The sequence below is a fragment of the Canis lupus genome, chromosome 10 (genome assembly GCF_011100685.1).
Source record: "Canis lupus familiaris isolate Mischka breed German Shepherd chromosome 10, alternate assembly UU_Cfam_GSD_1.0, whole genome shotgun sequence".
In the NCBI taxonomy this organism is placed as follows: domain Eukaryota; kingdom Metazoa; phylum Chordata; class Mammalia; order Carnivora; family Canidae; genus Canis; species Canis lupus.
In genome coordinates, this window is record NC_049231.1 from 53,157,737 (window position 1) to 53,179,044 (window position 21,308).

Genomic DNA, 21,308 nt, shown 5'->3' on the forward strand with positions numbered 1-21,308 from the left:
TACAAATAATCTTTTCTCAGTACAGCTTCCCCTCATTAGTTTTCCCTTCTATACACCCACACACATCATGTATGTACCCGTGGTGGAGGGTCAAATGTGTGTGTTTGGTTTTTCATCTTGTAGGTATTTAGCTGTGAATGTTTCTGTCTGCTCCTAACATCTCTTTGCAGGTAAGAAGTCATTTACCAAGCAACTTGTAGAAAGGCCTTTTTTGAAAAAAACAAATACTTCAGGAGTTTGTAGCACTTTTTTTTTTTTTTAATGTATATATGCTCTCTGGTTAGATCACCTCTAAGAATCCAAGTTGTGAACCACATTCTTATATCCACCCAGTAGAAGGAATTATTCACTTAATGATCTTGTTTCCTTTAGGAAACAGAGAAAACAGTTTCTCTGTTTTACAAGTGTTATAACAAAATTTGAAATAAAAAAATAAATATAGCAATAACATTAAAAAATTCAACAAAGGCTTCTATTAAATAGCATTATCTTCCTGCAGTATTAAAATACAGTTTGAATTTCACCTGTCTTTCCAGGGAAATATATATGGCAGATATAAAAAAAAAATGTATTTTCATATTTAAAAAAAACCTTCACGTACTTAGGTAATTGCTAAATCTAATGGCATTATTTTGGCCAAGAAGAGATGATTCATAATCTCCTGGGGGAAAGGAATTCACATGTCTTTCTTTGCCTCTCCCATATGAAATTTCCTTATGAATCTAAAATTTTCAAAATAGCCCAACTGTTTTCAACATTAAAGGAGAAGCAGCAACACATCCAGAGCCCCAAAATTCAGGATAATGTGATTAAATTACATTTATGGAGGGAGAATTGGCTCAAATAATCTGAGGTGTTGAAATGAAAATTATCTAAAATGAAAGTGGCAATCAAAAAGTACTCCTACAGATCTTAGTCTGATAGAGAGCACAAAAGAACAGAAAGATACTTGAGCACATTTCTCAAGTAAAGAATATTAAGTCTTGGATAATAGAAGAAACCAATTTTTGTTAAAACAAACTGATGATATACAGAAGAAACTCTTGTGCCAGGTGGATACAAGCCAAATAGTGATGTGACAATGGGTATCTGAATTTTATTCTCCTGTTACATCTTGCTGAATGTAGATTGGAAAAAACAAAAAACAAAAAACAGTCTCAAGTTTATTGACATTTGCTGTAGCAAATACATTTTTTTTTGTTTAAATAGGTTATCTATTTAATGTTATAAAGCCAGCATTGCAGAACACACTAGCTAGGTGAACTACAGACTATAAAGGAGTAGAAAATAACAAGATGCATACACAGAGCTCCCCACCTTACAGAAGGCCTTAGTGTAGGTTTGCAAACCTATAGAAAATTTAAGATTTATGGGATGAAACATGAAAAGTGAAAAAAATAAGGATTTCTAAACCCTATGTGGGAGTTTGAATAGTTGGCAGAAATAAATTTTGCTGACTAGAGACATTTGTTCTTATTTATGGGTACAATTAGAATTACTTAGAGTTTGATAACAAAGATCTAGTACCTTCACATCCTCTCTCAATCTGTCCATTGCAGAAGAGAGCATCTGAGATGAGGTCTGGAAGTCGTCCATTTAAATCAACTGATGCCAGGCAGCCTTGAAAGCCCTCCTTGGCATGGACAAGTTTCGGCAAAGATTTGTATGTTTCTTTAGCCACTCCTCCTATATACAAGTCACCTGTGGGAAGATCAAAGTTTTGGTTATAAAAGTAACTCATCATTCCTTTAAACATACAGTAGGACGCGAAGAAGATAGTTTGGTTCATATTTCATTAAATTAATTTAAAAAGTCAACTTATAATTAGAGATTTTCCTAAAAATATAAAATAATAGAAGTGTGTGAGGAATATATTAGCACTCAAAGACATTTCTAGAAGCTATTTTTCACAGAAAATTGATTAAGCTCAATATAGTGTAGCCAAGTGGAAGGAATATGGGCCATGGAGTTGCATATCCTTGCACTGATACTGGAGCTTGGTTATTTATCAACTCTGTGACTTTTACCGTCTTTTTTTTTGTTGTTTGTTTGTTTCTCTGATCATTAGAAACCTCATTTCTAAAATACAAAGTATAAAATGTCATCCATAGGTTCTCCTGAGAATTGAGATAAAATAAAGAAACTATCCACCACAGTAAAAATATGAAGAGATACTCAAGTCAACCTTCTGCTTAGAGAACTCTGGATCTTTCAGTTAATCAGAAGCTCAACCAATCCTCTCTAGAGTCCACGATTACCTTTACTACTAGGTGTAAGCCCATTATCCTTACTTGTACCTACTGAATTCACTGACTGACTTGCGTAAGAGTCTGCATGTATCTGAATATTACATCTTTTTTCAGGTATTTCTTTTTTAGGTGAAGTTATACCAGGGATCTGTTAACAAGTTATCATTTTTTTTCTAATTTTATTGCAGTTTGTTTTTTAAAGATTTTATTTATTTATTCATGAGAGACATACACAGAGAGAGGAAGAGACATAGGTAGAGAGAGAAGCAGGCTCCATGCAGGGAGCCTGATGTGGGACTCGATCCCGGGACTCCAGGATCACATCCTGAGCCAAAGACAGACGATCAGCCACTGAGCCACCCAGGCGTCCCTTATTGTAGTTTCTAATGGAACACTTTGCTCTGCTTTGTCATTTCATGCCTCTAGGTTTGAAATTTCCCAACTTTATGGGCCACTACTTAAAAAGAGAAATTGCAATCCATGTTTGACTATGTTTTGTTTCCTATCAAAATTATCAGCCATATTTATAGGACACTGAAAAGATATAACTCACTGACTTTAATAAACATTTAATCAATGAAGAAGATATGGAGGGTGACGCCAACATTCCATAAAATATGTTCCTATTTAAAAGTTCTGCTAACATACTCAATTGAACCATTTACTTTTCCAACTTTTCATTGTCAGTTGAATTTTCTCTATGACATTAACCCTCCTAACTTTCATGCCACCTGATGCCTTCTCCCCGATGCAACATGAAACTCCTACATTCCTAGTGGTTCTGGGTCCCTCTGTGTTGTCTTCATGGGGCCTGGGATAAAGGAGAACTGATACCCAGGTGAATGCTCATGCTGTTTGTTGAGTCATGAGTAATAAAGTCCTTGGTCTCTGACCCAGAAAGTTTGTGTCTTCTGTCAGCATCTGTGAAACAGTAATAAGCTAACAAACTAGATTGTAAGTAGGCTGAACTCAAACTACAGATATAGCAGTCCTGAATTGCACTGAGGAGTAAATTGGACTTGCTTAAAGTCACCTAGCCCTAGAAGCTGAGGACTTAGGTCCTTGATATATTAACTAAAGCTCTAAGTATTACATTTAGATGTCACTGATTCTGTAGGATTTGTATGGAATGTATTTACTTCCCCTTCATTTTAAATAAAACAAAACATCTTTTGACTACTTGCCATATTCTTAATATTAAAGAATTAGCATGGTTTTCATCTGAAATGGGATACTATTTTTGAAAAATCTTATTTTTTCTACCATATTTCATTTATCTCCATGGTCTTTCCTTTCACTTAAATTTAAAATCATTGTGTTTTAGTTATCTCAGAGAAAGGATAATAATCAGAAACAAAAGATAGCAAGTTATCTTTCTACGTGTAAGTCTTAAAAGCCAAGACTCTTAAAAGGAGTGAAAGAGAGAATATATAGGCAATTACATGAGAAGAATAAAGCTTCCCTGACTGTCATGTAGGCAAGGCAGGAGAGAAAACTGGAGGAAAAGAAATGTGAACATAGTCATTGAAGAATACCAAAAAGAGGACATAGTGCTCTAATTTAAGGGCTGAGCCCTGGTGGAGGTCAAAGCTTTAGATAAGTTTAGAGAATGGTATCGATTTGTGTGCACTTCCTCAAGAGAACCCAGAGGCAACAGTGAAATCCTTGAGAAAAGATGACTGCCTAGTAGATTTAGACATGCTAGGAACTTAGGCAGCCTCACAGAACTTCCCATATTCTAACTGTGGTGTGGGAGCAACACAACAATTCCCAGAGTTTCATAGAAATAAACAGAAAAAGAATGACCTTAATGGGTCATGGACACGAGAATGAAGATGCTGGCAATTCAGTGAGCACCTGAGCTATGAATATAGAATATTCGAGACCAGCTTCTATGTAATCTTTATCTCCCAAAAGATTCATACAGTGAAGTCCCCCTACCCCAAATAATTTAGACACAATCTCAGGGAAATAAGGGAACTAAAATTGCCTGAGATTACATTTTCACTAACTCAAAGAATCAGAACCCAAACTGGAAACCATGGTGAGTTATAGAAAAATAGAGAGATACCTTTCTTGCACATCTGAGATTCTGGGCAGAGATCTACACTGTTACATGCCACATATCAATGCAAGGAGATACTCCCTACATTGATTTGTTGAGCTAAATTCGTTAGAAAACTTCAGCTCTCCTCTAGGCCTAATGAATGGAGTTTAGAAAACAGAAGGGAGGTAAATGAAGAATTCTCAGCACTGCTTTGGGCTTTTCAGAGGTAGAACTTACACGAAAAATTATGTATGGGACACTATGCATTTGCTAGCTATCCTTCCTCTTTCCAATTGCAATCTCCTGCAAGAGACAGACTGGATCTCTCTGTTTCCCCTTCTCCCACAGTGCCTCATAATGGGCTATGAGCCCAGTGCGCACTCAATACACATTGTCAGCCACCTGATGGATTGAGGTCACAGTAGAAAAGAATCAAGAGAGAAAGAATGCTAAGGCAACACATGGCGAGAGAGCTAATTCTAAAATGCACTTACTTCCTTTCCCCGCTTCCTGCCACAATCCTATTTTTTTCCTCTTGGCAAACATATGTGCCTGAACAACTTTTTTGAGATTACTGAAAAGAAGTAGTAATCTCTCCCTTGTGTTATTAAAGAGCAGAACATATTGATTCAAGTAGTGTAGGATACAAGCCTCAATCATATACTAAGGTGGATGAGATTGGATTTATAAGTAGGGAATGCATTCTCATCTTCATTACTGAAGCTGCACTTAGCACCACCACTTAATACTGTCTTTATAAACTCTTCATATAGTAGATAGTGGTCTAAAGTCCCCTGGTGCATTGCCCTATGAAGAGAATAAAGGAAACCCTTAAGTGGCCTGAGCCCCACGTAGCATTAGCACTTCATCAAAGATGCAGCTTCTCCTTTTGATCCTCAAGGTGATGGAAGTTAAAATGACCCATTAGCACTAATGGGATCTTGCAGGCAAAATCCTGGGCATGGGAAGCAGGATACACTTTTTAATGACCCTGTGTATGAACAAAAGCCAGGATGGACATCTAATAAGGGACAGGTTCCTACAGACTTGAAGCCAGCCTGTTACCCATTCTTCAAGCTGATAAAGGGTTGATTTTTACTCATATCCTTTAAGTAGGCCATGTATGCAATTGACAAGGCAATGAAGGAACTGGGGCACTTTTAGCAGAAGATGCTGAGAACATGCATAAACCCAGACAATCTCGAACATTTGGAAATTATTTCCTTAAAAAATCTCAATATACCCTCATTTTTAGCACTAGTAAAAAATATATAAATATATTTTATTCTCTCTCTCTCTCTCTCTCTCCAGGGTGTTACTTGTGGACTGATCTGAGGTGACAACACAGGTATCCACACTCCAGTAGTTGTGCAGTAATGAGTAGGAACTAGCACATAGGCTTTTTCCTTGTATTTGGCTATAAGCCTTGGCTCTGCCACTTAACTTGTTATCTTAGTGCAGATTCATTAAGTTATATAACTTCTTCAAGAGCCAGATTCTTCTGGAACAGCCAGGTGGCTCAGGGGTTGAGTATCGGCCTTTGACTCATGGGATGATCCCGGAGTCCCAGGCTCAAGTCCCACATCGGGCTCTCCCCGGGGAGCCCGCCTTTCCCTCTGCCTGTGTCTCTGCCTCTCTCTCTGTATCTTTCATGAATAAATAGACAAAATCTTTTAAAAAGTCAGATTCTTCATATGTGAAATGGGTTCTTCATATGTGAAATGCCTACCTCTCAAGGTTGTGAGGATTTCAGAAAAGGTAAGGAAGTGGTGGGTATTGAGCATCCACTCAACACACAATGGCTACTGTGTGTGACTGTGTTGGTATGTTTGGTAAAGACTGCACATCTACAGTGTACTTCATTCTATGTTGATTATAGTGAGAGATACAGAAGAATGAGAACTCTAGGTTGTTTCCATGTTTCTGGTATAAATACAATGACAAAATGTCAAACTTATGTCTTATTTTATTTTATTTTATTTAGTTTACAGTCATTTGTATGCTTGACGTATGCCTTGAGCTGCGCTAGAAGTTCAAGAGGCTCCTTTGACATATTTAGTTACAGACCCAAAAGTGCTGAACTTGCTAACAAAAAGAGGACAATGACTTGATAAGTATCTTTTAATTTGATATAAACAGATTAGGAAACACAAGAATTCTATGAAGCCCGATATTTGATTCTCTTGAATCCAAAGATTCAAGCTAAATGTGCCTTATAAAATCAGAAAAATAGAAGGATTGTATGGACTTTGGTTGTAACATGGAGCATCATGGAAGTGTTTAGACCAGAATAAAGTATAGGGTACTCTACTCTCTAATAGCATAAATGTAGTGCCAGGCCTAGAGAAAAGCACAGATAAAATAAACACAGCATTCAAAAAAGTGTAAAATGCCAGACTTGGCCAGCAGGCAGGAGTTTCCAAAAGGGGCCATGATAAATGATGTTGGATAAGTAAAGTCAAAGTCTATTGAGAAACACAATAGAATTTATGACTATTGTTAAAAAAAAAGACAATAAGGAATCCAAAAATGTAAATCATGCAGGCTAGGAGACAACAGAATTTGAAGCAGCGATAATTTGGACAGAAGATAGGGAACTGCATTCAAGACTAAACATGTGGATTTGGGCAGGAGTGATCCATAGGGATCAGATGCTATGAATCAGGGTCTTAGGGAAGAGATGCTGAGGCTGGAATGTGCAGCTTGGAAGCCATCAACCAAAAGCAGGTAAATGAACTGGTGTAAGACTTTTCCTCTTTTGTTAAAAGAGAGAGCATAAGGCAATTAGAGCAAGGACTCCCAGTTCTGCCTTACAGCAGCAGAATGCAAGTGTCAAGGTATAATTAGCTCTTTGACTCAGCTTTCCTGTTTATTCATATGTATTTTTTTTTTTTTTGGTGCTTCTTAAACATCTCACTTTCATTTTAATTAAAAAGAGCATACATTAAAAAGAATAAGTGCTTTGTAGATTTGGATGGCTAAAACTCTTGGGAAACTTAAGAAAGCTCTCACAATCTCTTATAAGTGGCATTTGGGGGGAAAAAAGCTGAAATAATACTCTCTGCTTTTCTTTCCTACTGGCTGAACTGGAGAAAGTACGATCCTGGAAGCTTTGCTTTGGCAGGATTGGACCTTGGACAGCAAATTGGGACACAAGTCTAATTTTCAATGTTTGTTATTGACAGGCTGGTAGAAAAACTGCAATCAGACTGGGCTAATTTCTGAGAGTTATTCTGCAGAAAAAGTGCTTTCCTTTACCCCAGGGAACAACTGAATTCTGCCTCCAAATTTGTATCATTATTTTTAATTTTAATCTTATGTTGCACATCCACAAATAAACATCCACAGGTCAGATCTTGACCATATACCTTAATATAGGCTTTTCCTTGGGAGACAAATTAAATCTAGACCTCTTTTTTTTTTTTTAATAGGTGTGCCCTGTTTGAAGAAAAATCATCTTTAATCCCCAGGGAACACTCATTTATTTGCTTTATGTTTTTTTCTAGGGAGAAAGCTGAAGCCACTATTTCCTCTCACTACTTAAATTTTGTTAAATTACTCAAAGTAAAAGCATGGGGAGTCATTAATACCTAATATATCTAGGCTTAAGAGTAAACAAGTGGAAACTTTTATAACAAATCACACATGGGATTGAACAAGCACCATCCAAAACCACATCTAAAATCAGAGGACACCAAATGTTCAATACTGAAATCAAAGTTGGCAATTCAAGTAGATGTTTTGTTCTGAGATACAAGATCTGTATCCTTCATAGGTCTCTTGAAAAAAAAAAAAAAAAAAAAGGTCAATTTCAGAAACTCTTTTCAGGGAAGATACTCAACGGTTTATTAGTTATCCCTTAACTTCACTATATCTTAGTCTTCCTGGCAGTTTCTTTAGGACTAAAGGTTTAGTCCCTTTAGAGGACTAAAATGTTTTAGTTCCTTTAGGACTAAAGGACCTTTAGGTTTAGTCCTAAAACAACCTCATTTTACTTTTGTAGTAAATACCCATAAACCAGTATCTTTAGGCTTACCCTGGCTTTCCAAGCTCAGCCTAAAATCAAGCCATCATCTCTCCCCTGCACTATGAAACTACTTCTAAACCTCCTTGTTCTACAGCAATCACATTTCTCAACTGCCTGCTACCCAAATTGGAATTTTAAAATCATTTTTAAACTGTATTCTGTATCTCACACAATTTAAATTATTGCCAAGAACTGATGACTCAGCTTTGCTGATACTTCAAACATTTGTCCCTCTGTTTTAATTTTTCTTTCCAGTTCTTGTCTACCTTTCTCCTTGTATACCTTTCATGACAGCGCCTGTTACCTGGTGTCCCTGCCACCTTCTATCCTCAAAGTATCAGTCTCTCCTCTGTGTTCTGATCACGCCAGTACTTCCCTCCATCTTCTAAACAAAGCCAGAGGCTCAGCAGTATTCAGATGTTTGTAACATTTTGAACCTCCTTTCTGACAATTACCATATTTTGTCCCAGTTTTCTATGCGAATATCTAATCTTTCCATTGTTTAATAAATTCCATGAAAAGTGATCATGAGCTAAGCATCTATATATTCTCATTTTCACTTAGTAATCACTGAATAACTGGATGAATGAATGGATTGGTGTGTTGCACTCACTAAATAGTCCCTTGAATAATAAAGACACAGTGAAGGTTTTATGAGTATAGCAGTCATATTTGTCTCTCATTCCCTCCACCTAATAATGAAGTTAATTTGGGGGAATTTTTCTTCTACTGACTCCTTTCTTGAACATAGAAGTGAAGCCATCCAACTCATTAAGAGAATTTTTTTCTTTTTCTTTTTTTTTTTTTTTTTTAGATTTTATTTATTTGACACAGATAGAAAGAGACAACACAGGTAGGCAGAGCAGCAGGCAGAGGGAGAGGGAGAAGGTTCTGTCTCTGGCCACTCTGTCATTCTCTATGTTGCTCCATAAAAAAAACAAAAAAAAAATGATATAATTCATGTGGCCTGCATAGGTGCACTTCACACTGTGGACATTTTACACTATTTCTCCAGACTCTTCTCTTCTGTCATCCTGTTGTCATCACAGAAAGGCAGGCACTTACTGTTTGTGGCCATAGAACAGTGCCAAGCTGACTTTAAGGACTCCTAATGCTCTATACTGGTAAATCTGTTAATCCCTATCTGCATTAACTAGTTTTCAGATGTCTCACTCTATGCAGTCCTTGGTTCACCACTCAAGGACTCCTAGGAGTAGAGTCTTTCTGGTCTGCTGCTACCATCTCTTAGCTCCTCACCAGCCACAAGTATTCCTGATCATACATCAGGCTTCCACATTATTGCTTTTGCTAGAAAGACTTCCAATTTCACAAAAAAACCACGGAGACAACTGAATTTAACCGTACAGAGCCCTGTCTGGGTGAGAGAGAGCCTCCTCACAGTTTTGAGTTCTTGGCAATCCGTGCCAAGCATCGCCATGGTCAAAACCAGAAAAGAGAGCATTGATTTTATGGTACAACAATGACTGGTGTTGGTGCAGTATTCTCAACTTTAGTGAACACTTGGGCATATACAATTTCATTTGATTTTTGTCTGTTGAGCTACAAAAAGAATAACAGTTATCTTGGAGACATGTCGCAGATGAAAAGACTGTGGCTCAAAGCTACGATGCCAGAAAATGGCAGGATCTGATTCCAAGGAGAGGGCCCCTGAAACAATGATGATTTTCACCTACCATGCTCTGGTCTATAGACTCCAAGTGGCCAGTGGCCAATTGGGATAGTTCCACTACTACCAAACACAGGAATGTTTTAGAGTATTTCGGCCAGTGGAGGAAAGTAAGGGTGATAAATGTTAGCAGGAGTCCATGCAAACTAACACAGATGCCCAGGACAATGGGAGACTCAGCTGCATGCTTAACTGAGTAATCTCATGAGGACAAAATCAATTTGTTTCCACATAAATATTAGGTATCAAAATTCTGACCAGTGGGTAGAATTCTTATGACTCCCCAATTTGATTTTTGGATATGGCAGCTATTTTTCAATTGCCTCCTACAAAGAGATTAAGTAGGACACCTGCATTCCTCGATAGCCTAACCTAATACTTGCATATGAACAGGTGGGGAGGGCTCTGATAAAGTTTATACTCAGACTTTAATGTTTTCCTGGAGCGAGCCTTAAGAGTTAATACTGACATTATGTTTATAAATATGACACATAATGCTTTCAACATTGTGAAATTTTTGTTTCTATCTGATATTTTCAAAATAAACTTTCCCAAAAAAAGAATTTTTTTTTTTAAAGTAGGATTATAAAACTTACAACATGAAGACAGATTCTGTTTGTGTGTTTGGCCAACAGACTGTGAGGGAAAGCTGGTGGGCATGCTAAATGGGAAATAATAAAATGAAATTGCTATGGAGGTGTGTGTAGCAATCCATCTTCTTTTAAACCTACTCTATGCCAGTGACACCATGGCAGATGGGGTACAAGTTCGGGCATATAAATTCATGCCAAGCTAACTTTGTCTCATGGCTTTGTAAATGTGCCTTTAGGTGAAAACACAGTTCAGATATTATCATTATTTTTCCTCGTTCCTTATCCGATTGACAGTCAGGGTGGATACCTTAGACATCCTTTAGCACCAGACAGCCCTGTCACCATTTCGTGTTTCATTTTTCACTCAGTGTGTGACACTCTCTGGGACTACACATGGCTTGCAGAGGTTCTCCATCACAAAAATAACGTTACACCTTAAGCATGCATAGAACCTCAGTTTGGGGGCTTTGCCACCTCCTATTCCATTTTGATCTTCATACCAATTCTTCACAACAGGCAGGAAGTTACTATTAACCCCACATGCAGGTAAGCAAACCACTCTTCTGAAAAGGTAAGTCAACTGCCCAAGGCAATTCAATGCGATGAGGAGAATTAAACTGGTACCCAAACCTCTAACTCCCAGGCTACCTCTTCTTCCACTACACTCCATTGCCTCCTCTTTTTGCTAAAAACCAGCTCAGTGACAGGAATAGAATAGGTGGAGGAGTTTAGAAATGACTATTCCTGAAATTAACAGAGACTTATAACTAAGGGACCAGCAAGAAGACCTATGCAAATCTTATCTTTCCTAAAGTTTTGGGTAGTTCTGTATAGCAATTTGGCTTTCTTTCTTTTTCAAAATAACTTTCCTTAACTCAAAGAAATTTTCTTTTCCTATTTCAAAATAAAGGAACATTTATTTTGGGTGGGGAAGATCTAGTGCTCTACAGGGTAAATTTAGAAGAACAGCTCTTCCCCATAGTGGCCTGTTTAATGCAGGTCAGAAAAAAAAATGGCACCTGTTCTCAAGTAAGATATACAGAATAAAGGAGAATAAAGCCACTAGTCATTTTTTGGATAGCAAGAGGGAATGAAAAATGATACAACATACACCAAAAAAAAAAAAAAATCTTTTTGGACATTGCCAAAGTCTCCTAAAATATGTAAGCTTTATAGAGTCATATAAAACTTATTTTCTTCCTTAAGTATCTGAACTTTTCTATATTTTTTTTCAAAAAAGGGATTTTGGGGACTCCTGAGTGGCTCAGCAGGTTGAGTGTCTGCCTTCGGCTCAGGGTGTGATCCTGGGGCTCGGGATCGAGTTCCTCATCGGGCTCCTTGCAGGGAGCCTGCTTCTCCCTATGTCTCTGCCTCTCTCTCTGGGTCTCTCATGAATAAATAAATAAAATATTAAAAAAAAAAAAGAAGAGATTTCTCCTGTGCCTGAAAGATGGAATGTTCTCAAGTAGGCAATCAAATCCCACTGGAATTAAATAATTCCCTAGTACATGTCCCAGAATACTTTGTTTTTCCAATATTTAAATTATTCTTAAGGAGAAATTTAAATACTTAACAGCAATGATCAAAAAGGGGACAGAGAGGTATGAACAACCTTCCCTAAATGCTAGGAAAATTCTGGGACTTTAATAACAGAATGGATTGCAAATAGCTGACAGGTACCAGCTAAAGAGTGATTGATAGGCCAATGTCCAATCACCCAAACAAGTATTTAATTTGCTTGGGCCTGTTTTAAGTACCTATAAATGTAAATGGCCTATAGGATACATATTAAGAACACACGATTAAAATTGTTGGCTATAGTGCTTAAGAAAGACTTCAGAGGCTAAGGAGACAGAACCGATAGGTTCTATGCAAGCATATGGGTGGGAAGAACATGGGGAAAATCAAAGTAGAAATATCCAGTTCTCCTGTAATAACCACAAGTGAAATTTTTCAGCACTGCACAATGTAGTTATGTACAAGTCTGAAGTTTTATATGGAAGAGCAATTTTTTTTCTATTACGTAACATTTCAACCCAAGATTTTAAAAAAAGTAGTATAGTTTCACTCTAGATATTCAGAAGAAATTACTTCTTACGTGTTGGTAAACATACAGAGTAATATTTAAATACTTCTACAGGGCAGCCCAGGGGGGCTCAGCCGTTTAGCACTGCCTTCAGCCAAGGGCGTGATCCTGGAGACCCGGGATCAAGTCCCATGTCGGGCTCCCTGCATGGAGCCTGCTTCTCCCTCTGCCTGTCTCTCTCTCTCTCTCTCTGTCTCTCATGAATAAATAAATAAAATCTTAAAAAAAGAATAATGATGATTTAAAAAGGTGTCAGATTTGGGGATCCCTGGGTGGCGCAGCGGTTTGGCGCCTGCCTTTGGCCCAGGGCGCGATCCCGGAGACCCGGGATCGAATCCCACGTCGGGCTCCCGGTGCATGGAGCCTGCTTCTCCCTCTGCCTGTGTCTCTGCCTCTCTCTCTCTCTCTCTCTGTGTGTGTGTGTGACTATCATAAATAAATAAAGAAAATTAAAAAAAAAATAAAAATAAAAAGGTGTCAGATTTTAGAAAGATGTTTAAGAGAGAGAGCTCTAGGTAGTAAGTTTACACCACTGCCTCCCACAAAGGGGGTACATCCTAGCCCCCACAGTAGAGAGGAGGCTCTTAGCTCTCCTAGAGAATCTGTGTTTCCCAAAGCTGGGGGGTGGGTAAACAGGACTGATGTCTGACTGGAGAGTTTTTTGTTTGTTTGTTTGTTTGTTTGTTTGTTTTTAAGATTTATTTATTTATGATAGACACACAGAGACAGAGAGAGAGAGAGAGAGGCAGAGACACAGGCAGAGGGAGAAGCAGGCTCCATGCCGGGAGCCCGATGTGGGACTTGATCCCAGGACTCCAGGATCACGCCCTGGGCCAAAGGCAGGCGCCAAACCGCTGAGCCACCCAGGGATCCCCTGACTGGAGAGTTTTAAACAGCCTGTGGCAGCAGGAGAGAAATGAGAGCAGTAGGAATAGGCTGTACCTCCAGGGGAAAGGGGCAAAGGAACATGGAAACTTCTCATGGACAGATGTAAACCCCGTGTGCAACAAGAACAGGCCAGGCAATGGAGCCAGGATAGATCTGGGAGTAAGAGCTTGCATGAAAGGAAAAGAAGATATGGCCACTCCACAGAGGTTGAGGCCAGGAGGTTCTGGAAGAGGGGCCCTGGATGAACCCAGACAAGCAACGCTAATGGGGGTGAAGTAAGGGCTACACCAGGCCAGGAGTCCAAAGGTCAGGAGCATGATGTCCCTAGTCTACAAGCTGTGAGGAGACAGCAATGGGAAGGGACAGAGCTGAACACGCCCCTTGTCCTGCCTATGACTGACAAAAGCAAGTGACAGCCCCAATTTTCAGCTCTGATTAATAAGTTAGATTGGCCATCTTTAAAAATTTCAAGTAAACATTATGTTTTATATGCGTACTGGGGTGGCTCAGATGGTTAAGTGTTTGGTTTTGGCTCAGGTCATGATCCCAGGGTCCTGGGATTGAGTCCCCACAAGGGGCTCCCTGCTTACTGGGGAGTCTGCTTAGGCTTCTCTGCCTTTGATCCTCCCCCTGCTTGTGCATGCTCACTCTCTCTCAAATAAACAAAATATTTTAAAATATAAATCTTAAAAAAAAACAAATGAAGACAGACTTCCTGACTGCAAAAAAATAAATAAAAATGTTTTATAATATAAAATTATTATATAGAATTGCTCTTTTTAAAAAGATTTTATTTATTTATTTACGAGAGAGGCAGAGACACAGGCAGAGGGAGAAGCAGGCTCCATGCAGGGAGCCAATGTGGGACTCGATCCCGGGACTCCAGGGTCATGCTCTGAGCCAAAGGCAGATGCTCAACCGCTGAACCACCCAGGTGTCCCTGATTGTAGAATTGTCTTAACAGTGAGCCCAGAGATTTCCTCTAAGCCTGTATATGGTACAGATCCTCATTTTGAAGTGATGGCTTGAGGTAAATAATAAATACTATTGTTGCTTGATTATATTTGAACATCATGCTTATTTAATTTAATGATTTTACTTTAAGCCCTTAACACAGTGTCTAACACTTAGGTACTCAATAAATGACATTATTTATTAAGTTACTAATTATGACAATTGATGGCACTAATGAGGGCAGTTTATATATCTCCAAACAGAGAACAAAGACAAATGCCGGGCCAGTAGATAGTTTCTCTCACAAAAACACTCGGTTTTGCATATCGCCCTGTTGCGTCTATGATTCAAACTTGTGTCCTAGCAAAAGTACAAATTATCCTGTGGATGTCAAACTTTATAAATAGCAAAGTTCTGCTATGTTAGTAAATTAGTACAGGACCTTAAAGTGCTTGGAGAAGTCTTTTTACAGTCCCAGAGCTACAAGGGGAACTGATGGTGGGAAATGTAAGTAGTGTGTGTGATGAAGTGAGGGTGGGCAGGAACGGTGGGGGAGCCTCATGCAGCCTGCCTGAGAATGTTAATAAGCAACCTCTAGAGAACCTGGAAAAAGTGGCCTAAATATTGTCAATGCCTGTCATATGCAGATGGCCCTTACTAGGTCCCCCTACCCCCCACCCCCAATTCCCCCATAAACCTTTGAGCTTCAAGGAGCACTTTGGCTGATCCTGGGCACTGTGGTGAGAATTGAGATCTCACGTGTAAAGTATTTATAATAGTGCATGGGATGTGATAAGCCCTCAAAAGTGGTTACAATAATTATTTATTTTTATTTTTTATTTATTTACGATAGTCAGAGAGAGAGAGAGAGAGAGAGAGAGAGGCAGAGACATAGGCAGAGAGAGAAGCAGGCTCCATGCACCGGGAGCCCGATGTGGGATTCGATCCCGGGTCTCCAGGATCGTGCCCTGGGCCAAAGGCAGGTGCCAAACCGCTGCGCCACCCAGGGATCCCGGTTACAATAATTATTATAACTATTCAATATTTAGTATCACTATAATTACTCTTTAGGTGAGATGTTCAACCTCCCTAAACCTTACTTTAGTTTTATCACCTGTAACTCAGAGCTTAGCACAGCAACCTCACCAGTGTGTTACGGAAATTAAAGAGATAATCTATGTAAACCTCTTAGCTAATGCTTAGCAAAGGGTACATGATGATTGAGAGAACAGTGATGTACCTTGCCTAAGGACACACATAAAATAAATAGTAGGGATGCTATTTCACCTAAGTCTGTCTGACCCCAAAGCCTGTGTCCTTAATTACAATGCTATATTGCTTCTTACTTATCCTCAAGAAAAACCACAATAATTAATTGCAAAGGTCAAGAAAGGGCCCCTTTTAAGGGCAGAAACAGAAAACCATATTACTGTGGCATTAACAAGAAAGCCTGATTGACCTAATGCAGTTCCAAAGTAGTACTGAAAGTACTCTCCAGTATGTCAAAATACCAGGTCAGCAGCAGCCCAGTGACATTAAAAATTGCTTTCCTACAAGAGTAAGGATGGCAGAAACGGATATGCAGCATCTCTACAGTAGTGGGAGCATACCCTAAGCCCATCTAACTCTGTATAGTATATACAGTATATTCTGAATTTGAACTACGGCTCAAGAGGAATTGTTCGGGATCAAAAGGAGAAACTAGTTTTCCTCCGGCCCGCAGTAAAAGAGAGCTGGATCCGCATTATTATTAAACCCTAACTAAATGGAACAACCACTGAAAGTAACAGTGATATTTACTTTTGCGATCTATAACGAACAAATGTAATATTACCCACAAGTCAACCACGGCCTCTCTATCCTTTATAGATCCAGAGGAGCCTGTTTAAATCTTCCCAATTCCACAGAGGATAAAAATCTAGCATTCTCATTCCCTTGTGTTTCCCCAAAATCCAGTGAGCCCCTGACTTACGCTTCTGGCTTTCATATCTCATGTGCAGTCTCTGAACCCAGCTCAAAAGTCTCTCTCCATGCACAGGAAAATTTTGTCCACCCAAAATTCATTTATGAATTTAGTCATATGAACATTTTGGTGCTGTGTAAAGCCCGGTTTTCTACCATCTTGATGGTTATAGCCCCCATCCTCAACTCCTGCTCCAGAACAAGAGACACACCACCTTGATTTTTGTCTAGGAGCTTATAGATTACCTTTCAGAGCCCTCGATGACTCCACTTATACTCCCAGTCTGTCCAAATATTTCTTCAAACAAATCCAGAGAATTCATATTTGTACAGTATGACCTCGCCTCCTACCATACCCTCATCCTGGTCATAGGAAGGACATATGTTCCAATCAATTTCCAAGAATTTGACACTAGGACTCCTAAACTCAAGTGAGTCTCTCTTGAGTATTTGAATTGATCAGGGGTGAAAAGCCAGGTGTGAGGAGTTCTTTTTCCAATGCCTATGAAAGCAGGGGAAGCCAGTGTGCAGAGAGGGAAAACAATGAGGGCTTTTTGGGGAGCCAAGTGAAAGCAAGTCACAGCCCCAGCAGAGACCAAGAGAGTGCAGATGTTGACTTGTTGCTGACATGTTTCCCAAATGCGGCTCTCATGAGGTCCAGCCTTAAACTTCCTCTTTCTTGCCCTTGGGTTCCTTGAATGATGTACTTTGCATCCCTTCCCCCTTTTTCCACTGAAGTTAGTCTGAATGGGTTTATGCTTTTTGTACCCCCATAGACCTCTGAGTCAACTTTCAGAAAAAAAAAAAAAAAAAAAAGAAAGAAAAAAAAGAAAAGAAAAGAAAAGAAAGAAAGAAAAGAAAGAGAAAAAGAAAAAGAGATTGGGCATGAAAACTCTGAAGACTCAAATATTTCTTCCATGAGTCAAGCTTGCTTGTTGGCAAACTTGCTTTCCCAGATGGCTCGGACACTGGGAACTCTTGACCAAGAAGCTCAACTTCAAAGAAGACATCCCTGCTTCATCTCAGGCATTCCGAAGACGGATGAACATTGAAGGCCTAGCTATAATTAGGTGAGGCCTGTGTGCAGCACCCCACTCTTAAGAACCCACCTCAGAACCTATAGGCACTTTCTCCTCCATAGCATAAATGTCACAGCTTTAAGAGCTCATCTTGTCTGATCACTGTCCTGTTGGGACATGGTAAATGGGCACCTTGTCTGAAAGGTGTGTGGGCACTGGATTCAGATTTCCAGGAGCCTATGTTTTCCTGTGGGAGGACTGGGAAGGCTATTTCTCCTGGAACATGACCTCCTCTCAGCTGTTCCAAGCGTACAAGCCAACAGTCTGTGGCTGTCAGAGCTCAGCTAGTTTCAGGGGTGAGCAGAAATCAGCATTAGGGCTTTAAGCATCTCTATCACCTGCCCTAAAGCAACTTCAAATTGAAAGGGTTGGGGCCCTTAAAGTTGCACCAGAAATAAGAAGACAATAGGTGACCCACACACCACCACCAGTCTTCATCTTAGCTCTATGGCCAACCACATAAAGTGTCTTCTCTAATAAATCCATAAAAGTTCTCAGTTTTCTTCTCAGCCTGTTGCTCCAAGCTTTTGCTTTCAGTCAACTGAGTTGCTGTAAGCAATAAAACTTGTCTTCCCTGCCCTAATGTAAAGAGTATAAAACTGGGAATTAGAAGCCCAGATCTGGAAACACTCATTATCTATATGGCGGTGCTGGCACATCTCCCCTGAGTAACCTGAGTAAAAGAGATGACTCAGGGCAGTTTGTCTCCAAGATTACTTTGAGCTCTGAGTCCCAATGATTCTAATAGTGGGAAGGTAAACTTCAAATAACAGGTTTAGAGGGCATAGAGAAATGTAAACATTAGAAAACCTATGCCCCATGCAGAAGAGACTCCAAAACAAGTACAATGGGTGGAGGAATACAAAAGAAAATGTAATTGTTGGTAGGGAATAAAGAACTTAAACTCTGTTCTGTCATGTAAGTTGGTCCAAGGCTTATAGGGGAGCAGAAGGAGGAATTTCCACACCGAAGGTCAGAGAGCAGGTCCAAGACAACCTGCGGGGGGATATATTTCACTGGGAGTGGGAGTGACACAAGGATTTTGACACACAGGCAAAGGCCTTGAAGTAAAGAGACCAGATTAAGACTGATTTCTGCAAAGCCTGGGAATATAATGGAGACATCAGGAGAGAAACAATAGCTTCATATCTCTAATTGTCTTTCAGTTCTTGTGTAGGAAACAGAGTAATAGAGTCATATCTTACTTTAACATACTCAGAGCCTGATGGTCTCTGTTCCGTACTTGATGACTGCCTCAAAGTAGTCTCTTTCTCCCAGCCTGTGCCCATCCTCTGCATTGAAGCTAAAGGAATGACTGTAAAAATGCACAATGAATTCTACTCTCCTGCTTAAAATCCCCTAATCCCCTCCTCATCATCATCTCTGGTATGACACTCAGGGCTCTTCTGAATAAGCACATTGTCTAGATCCCTTCTAGGAAGCTCAGAGTTTTCCAGCTCATGACCTCCTTCCCAGGGATTTTTTTTTTTTTTTTTTTTTAAGTTTAGGTTTTATGTCAGGGCAAATCTAGTTCTGTGTTTATAGCTATTTGGCCTGAGGAAGTGAGTCTAACCAAAAACAGCAGGCAAAAGCCCATAAATTTGTGTTCTAGAAAGGTCCACTCATCACTGTATTAGAACACTTGTTTGGGGGAATTTGAAAGTGAGATGAAGAGAGAGAGGGGGACAGATAAAATAGTAATGCCCACTAACAAAAGCAATAGGGTGAAGCCAAGAGGCAGAAGCCAAGAGTAGGAGAAGCCAGGGAGCAGAGAGAAATCATTTATGTGGAAGTGGACACGTTCAGAGGGGATTGGCGGGGGAACTGGGAATTAGGGAGCAGTGGCTATTAATGTCCAAGGGAATACCAAGGAGGCTTGCTCTTGAGATCCCAGTATGACAATCATAGCAAAGTTCTTATTCTCTGAGTGGCTTCATTGTTCATCAGCTGAAAGCATTTCTTGTCTCTTTCTAATGGATCCTTAAAATAATCCCCCGTTAACTAAAGTGCTGTGAATAAATCTCAAGTCCTTGCAAATTAAGAAAAAAGATTTTATAAAGACAGCTTAACCAACAGAACAATAGAAGTTTACCTCCAGTTTCAATCCCATCTCTCCTGCTTTAAAAGGCTACACTCAAAGTTGGACTCTTCTCTGAAGGTTTCGAGTAAATTATCTGGGCAAGGCAAATGGGCTGAAAATACAAAGCCTGGGCATGTTTAAACATGATCTGGACACGGGGATCAAATCTGGATCACTAAAGAACGCCAGTGAGGATTTGTCAAATGGCAACATTCAAGGATAGAGAAATGTGTGTTAATATTCAGGACTGCACAGGGTAGGCGGCTCAGCAAAAGGGACCGGTGTACGACCGAGATGAAAAGAACACTAATACTTCAATCTTTGCTGAGAGACTGAATGTATTTGAAAGGACAGCCCTGGATGGGTCGCCTCTGATTATGGAAACTTTTAGGGCCTTGGTAGCAGGGATAAACAATAGCAGGTGGCTGCTTTCAAAGTCAGATTTAAGGAGGAATATCAAGAAGGTTAAAAAGCCGGTAATGGTTAAAAGGAGAGAAGAGACAAGATAGGCAGACAGAGGGAATCCAAGATAGGCAGACAGAGGGAATCCAAGATAGGCAGACAGAGGGAATCCTTGCTCAAAGCCCAGGGGCAGGGGGGTAGGGGAGGGCAAGAATTGGGGCAAAATTGGGTGGGAGAACAAAGGGCAGCCCTCTGCCTGGGCTGACCTAGATGTGGCCAGTGCATGATTATTCACTTCTAAGTACTTTGTTAAGTGGCCACCTGAGGGCACTGTATTCTCTACACCTAGAAATCTATTTTTCCCCCCATCAAGTAAATTATCCTCAATTTGCTAAAGAATAAGCTTAAGTAATGCCTTAAAGAAGGATACCCATGGAAGATGGAGTCCAAAAACAGTCCGTTTTGCCAATCTTTGCTCTTTTGCTAGATTAATGAATAGGCAAGACTGGTCTTAATTCAAATCCCTGGGTAATGAATGGTAAGGATGAAATAAAATAACCTCACTTAAACCTATTTAGTGTTTAGGAGAAAGTCCATAAATATTAGCTCCTTCTCATACACACACACATACAAACATACAAATTTGCCAAATACAGGAACAAGAGAAGCAACATAAGGAGGAATTACACAAACTCTTTATCTCTCTAAAGGGGGCAGGACTCAGAAGTCCCACGATGAATGTGCAGCTGTGCCAGGAAATCATTGCAGAGAGCAAATTTATGCTTCTCTTTTCATTGCATGTTGCAGCTTGTACATAATAGCCAGAGGGAATAGAACACAAACAGCTGGGAAATAAAGATGAAAGCAAAACTGTATCAGCAGGGAGAGACACAGAACCCCCTGAGAACTCGGCAGTGTCACGAAAGATAATTTGAACAAGGTCACCTGCATGGAATTCCTCTTCTCTGAGAAAGACCACTAGGTTCCTGCCCATTTCTGACCATCTCCAGGGGACTCAAGGTGGGGAATGGGATAAATGGACCCTAGTTTGCAAATTTCCACACTAAATTCCTGTCTATTTGATGTCACAGAGTTGTAGATAAAAGTGTGCATTATTATAGAGGCCTAAAGCGTATCAGATGGCTGAAAACAAAGAAATTCTGCTTTAGCACAAGAAGAGCCTGTAGAGGTTCCCCCGCCCCAACCTCAGGCTTGTAAGGCAGGTTTTGTGGCCTCATGCTGCCCTCTAGTGTC

At 39.7% G+C, this 21,308-nt stretch overlaps 1 protein-coding gene across 1 annotated transcript in view; it reads right to left on the reverse strand.

The window, feature by feature from the left end:
• The window catches only part of NRXN1 (neurexin 1), a 1,110,090-nt gene that overhangs the window by 547,841 nt on the left and 540,941 nt on the right, over positions 1-21,308 (reverse strand). The window contains 1 exon segment of the mRNA XM_038551252.1: positions 1,528-1,701. Coding sequence (XP_038407180.1) covers positions 1,528-1,701 — 174 coding nt within the window.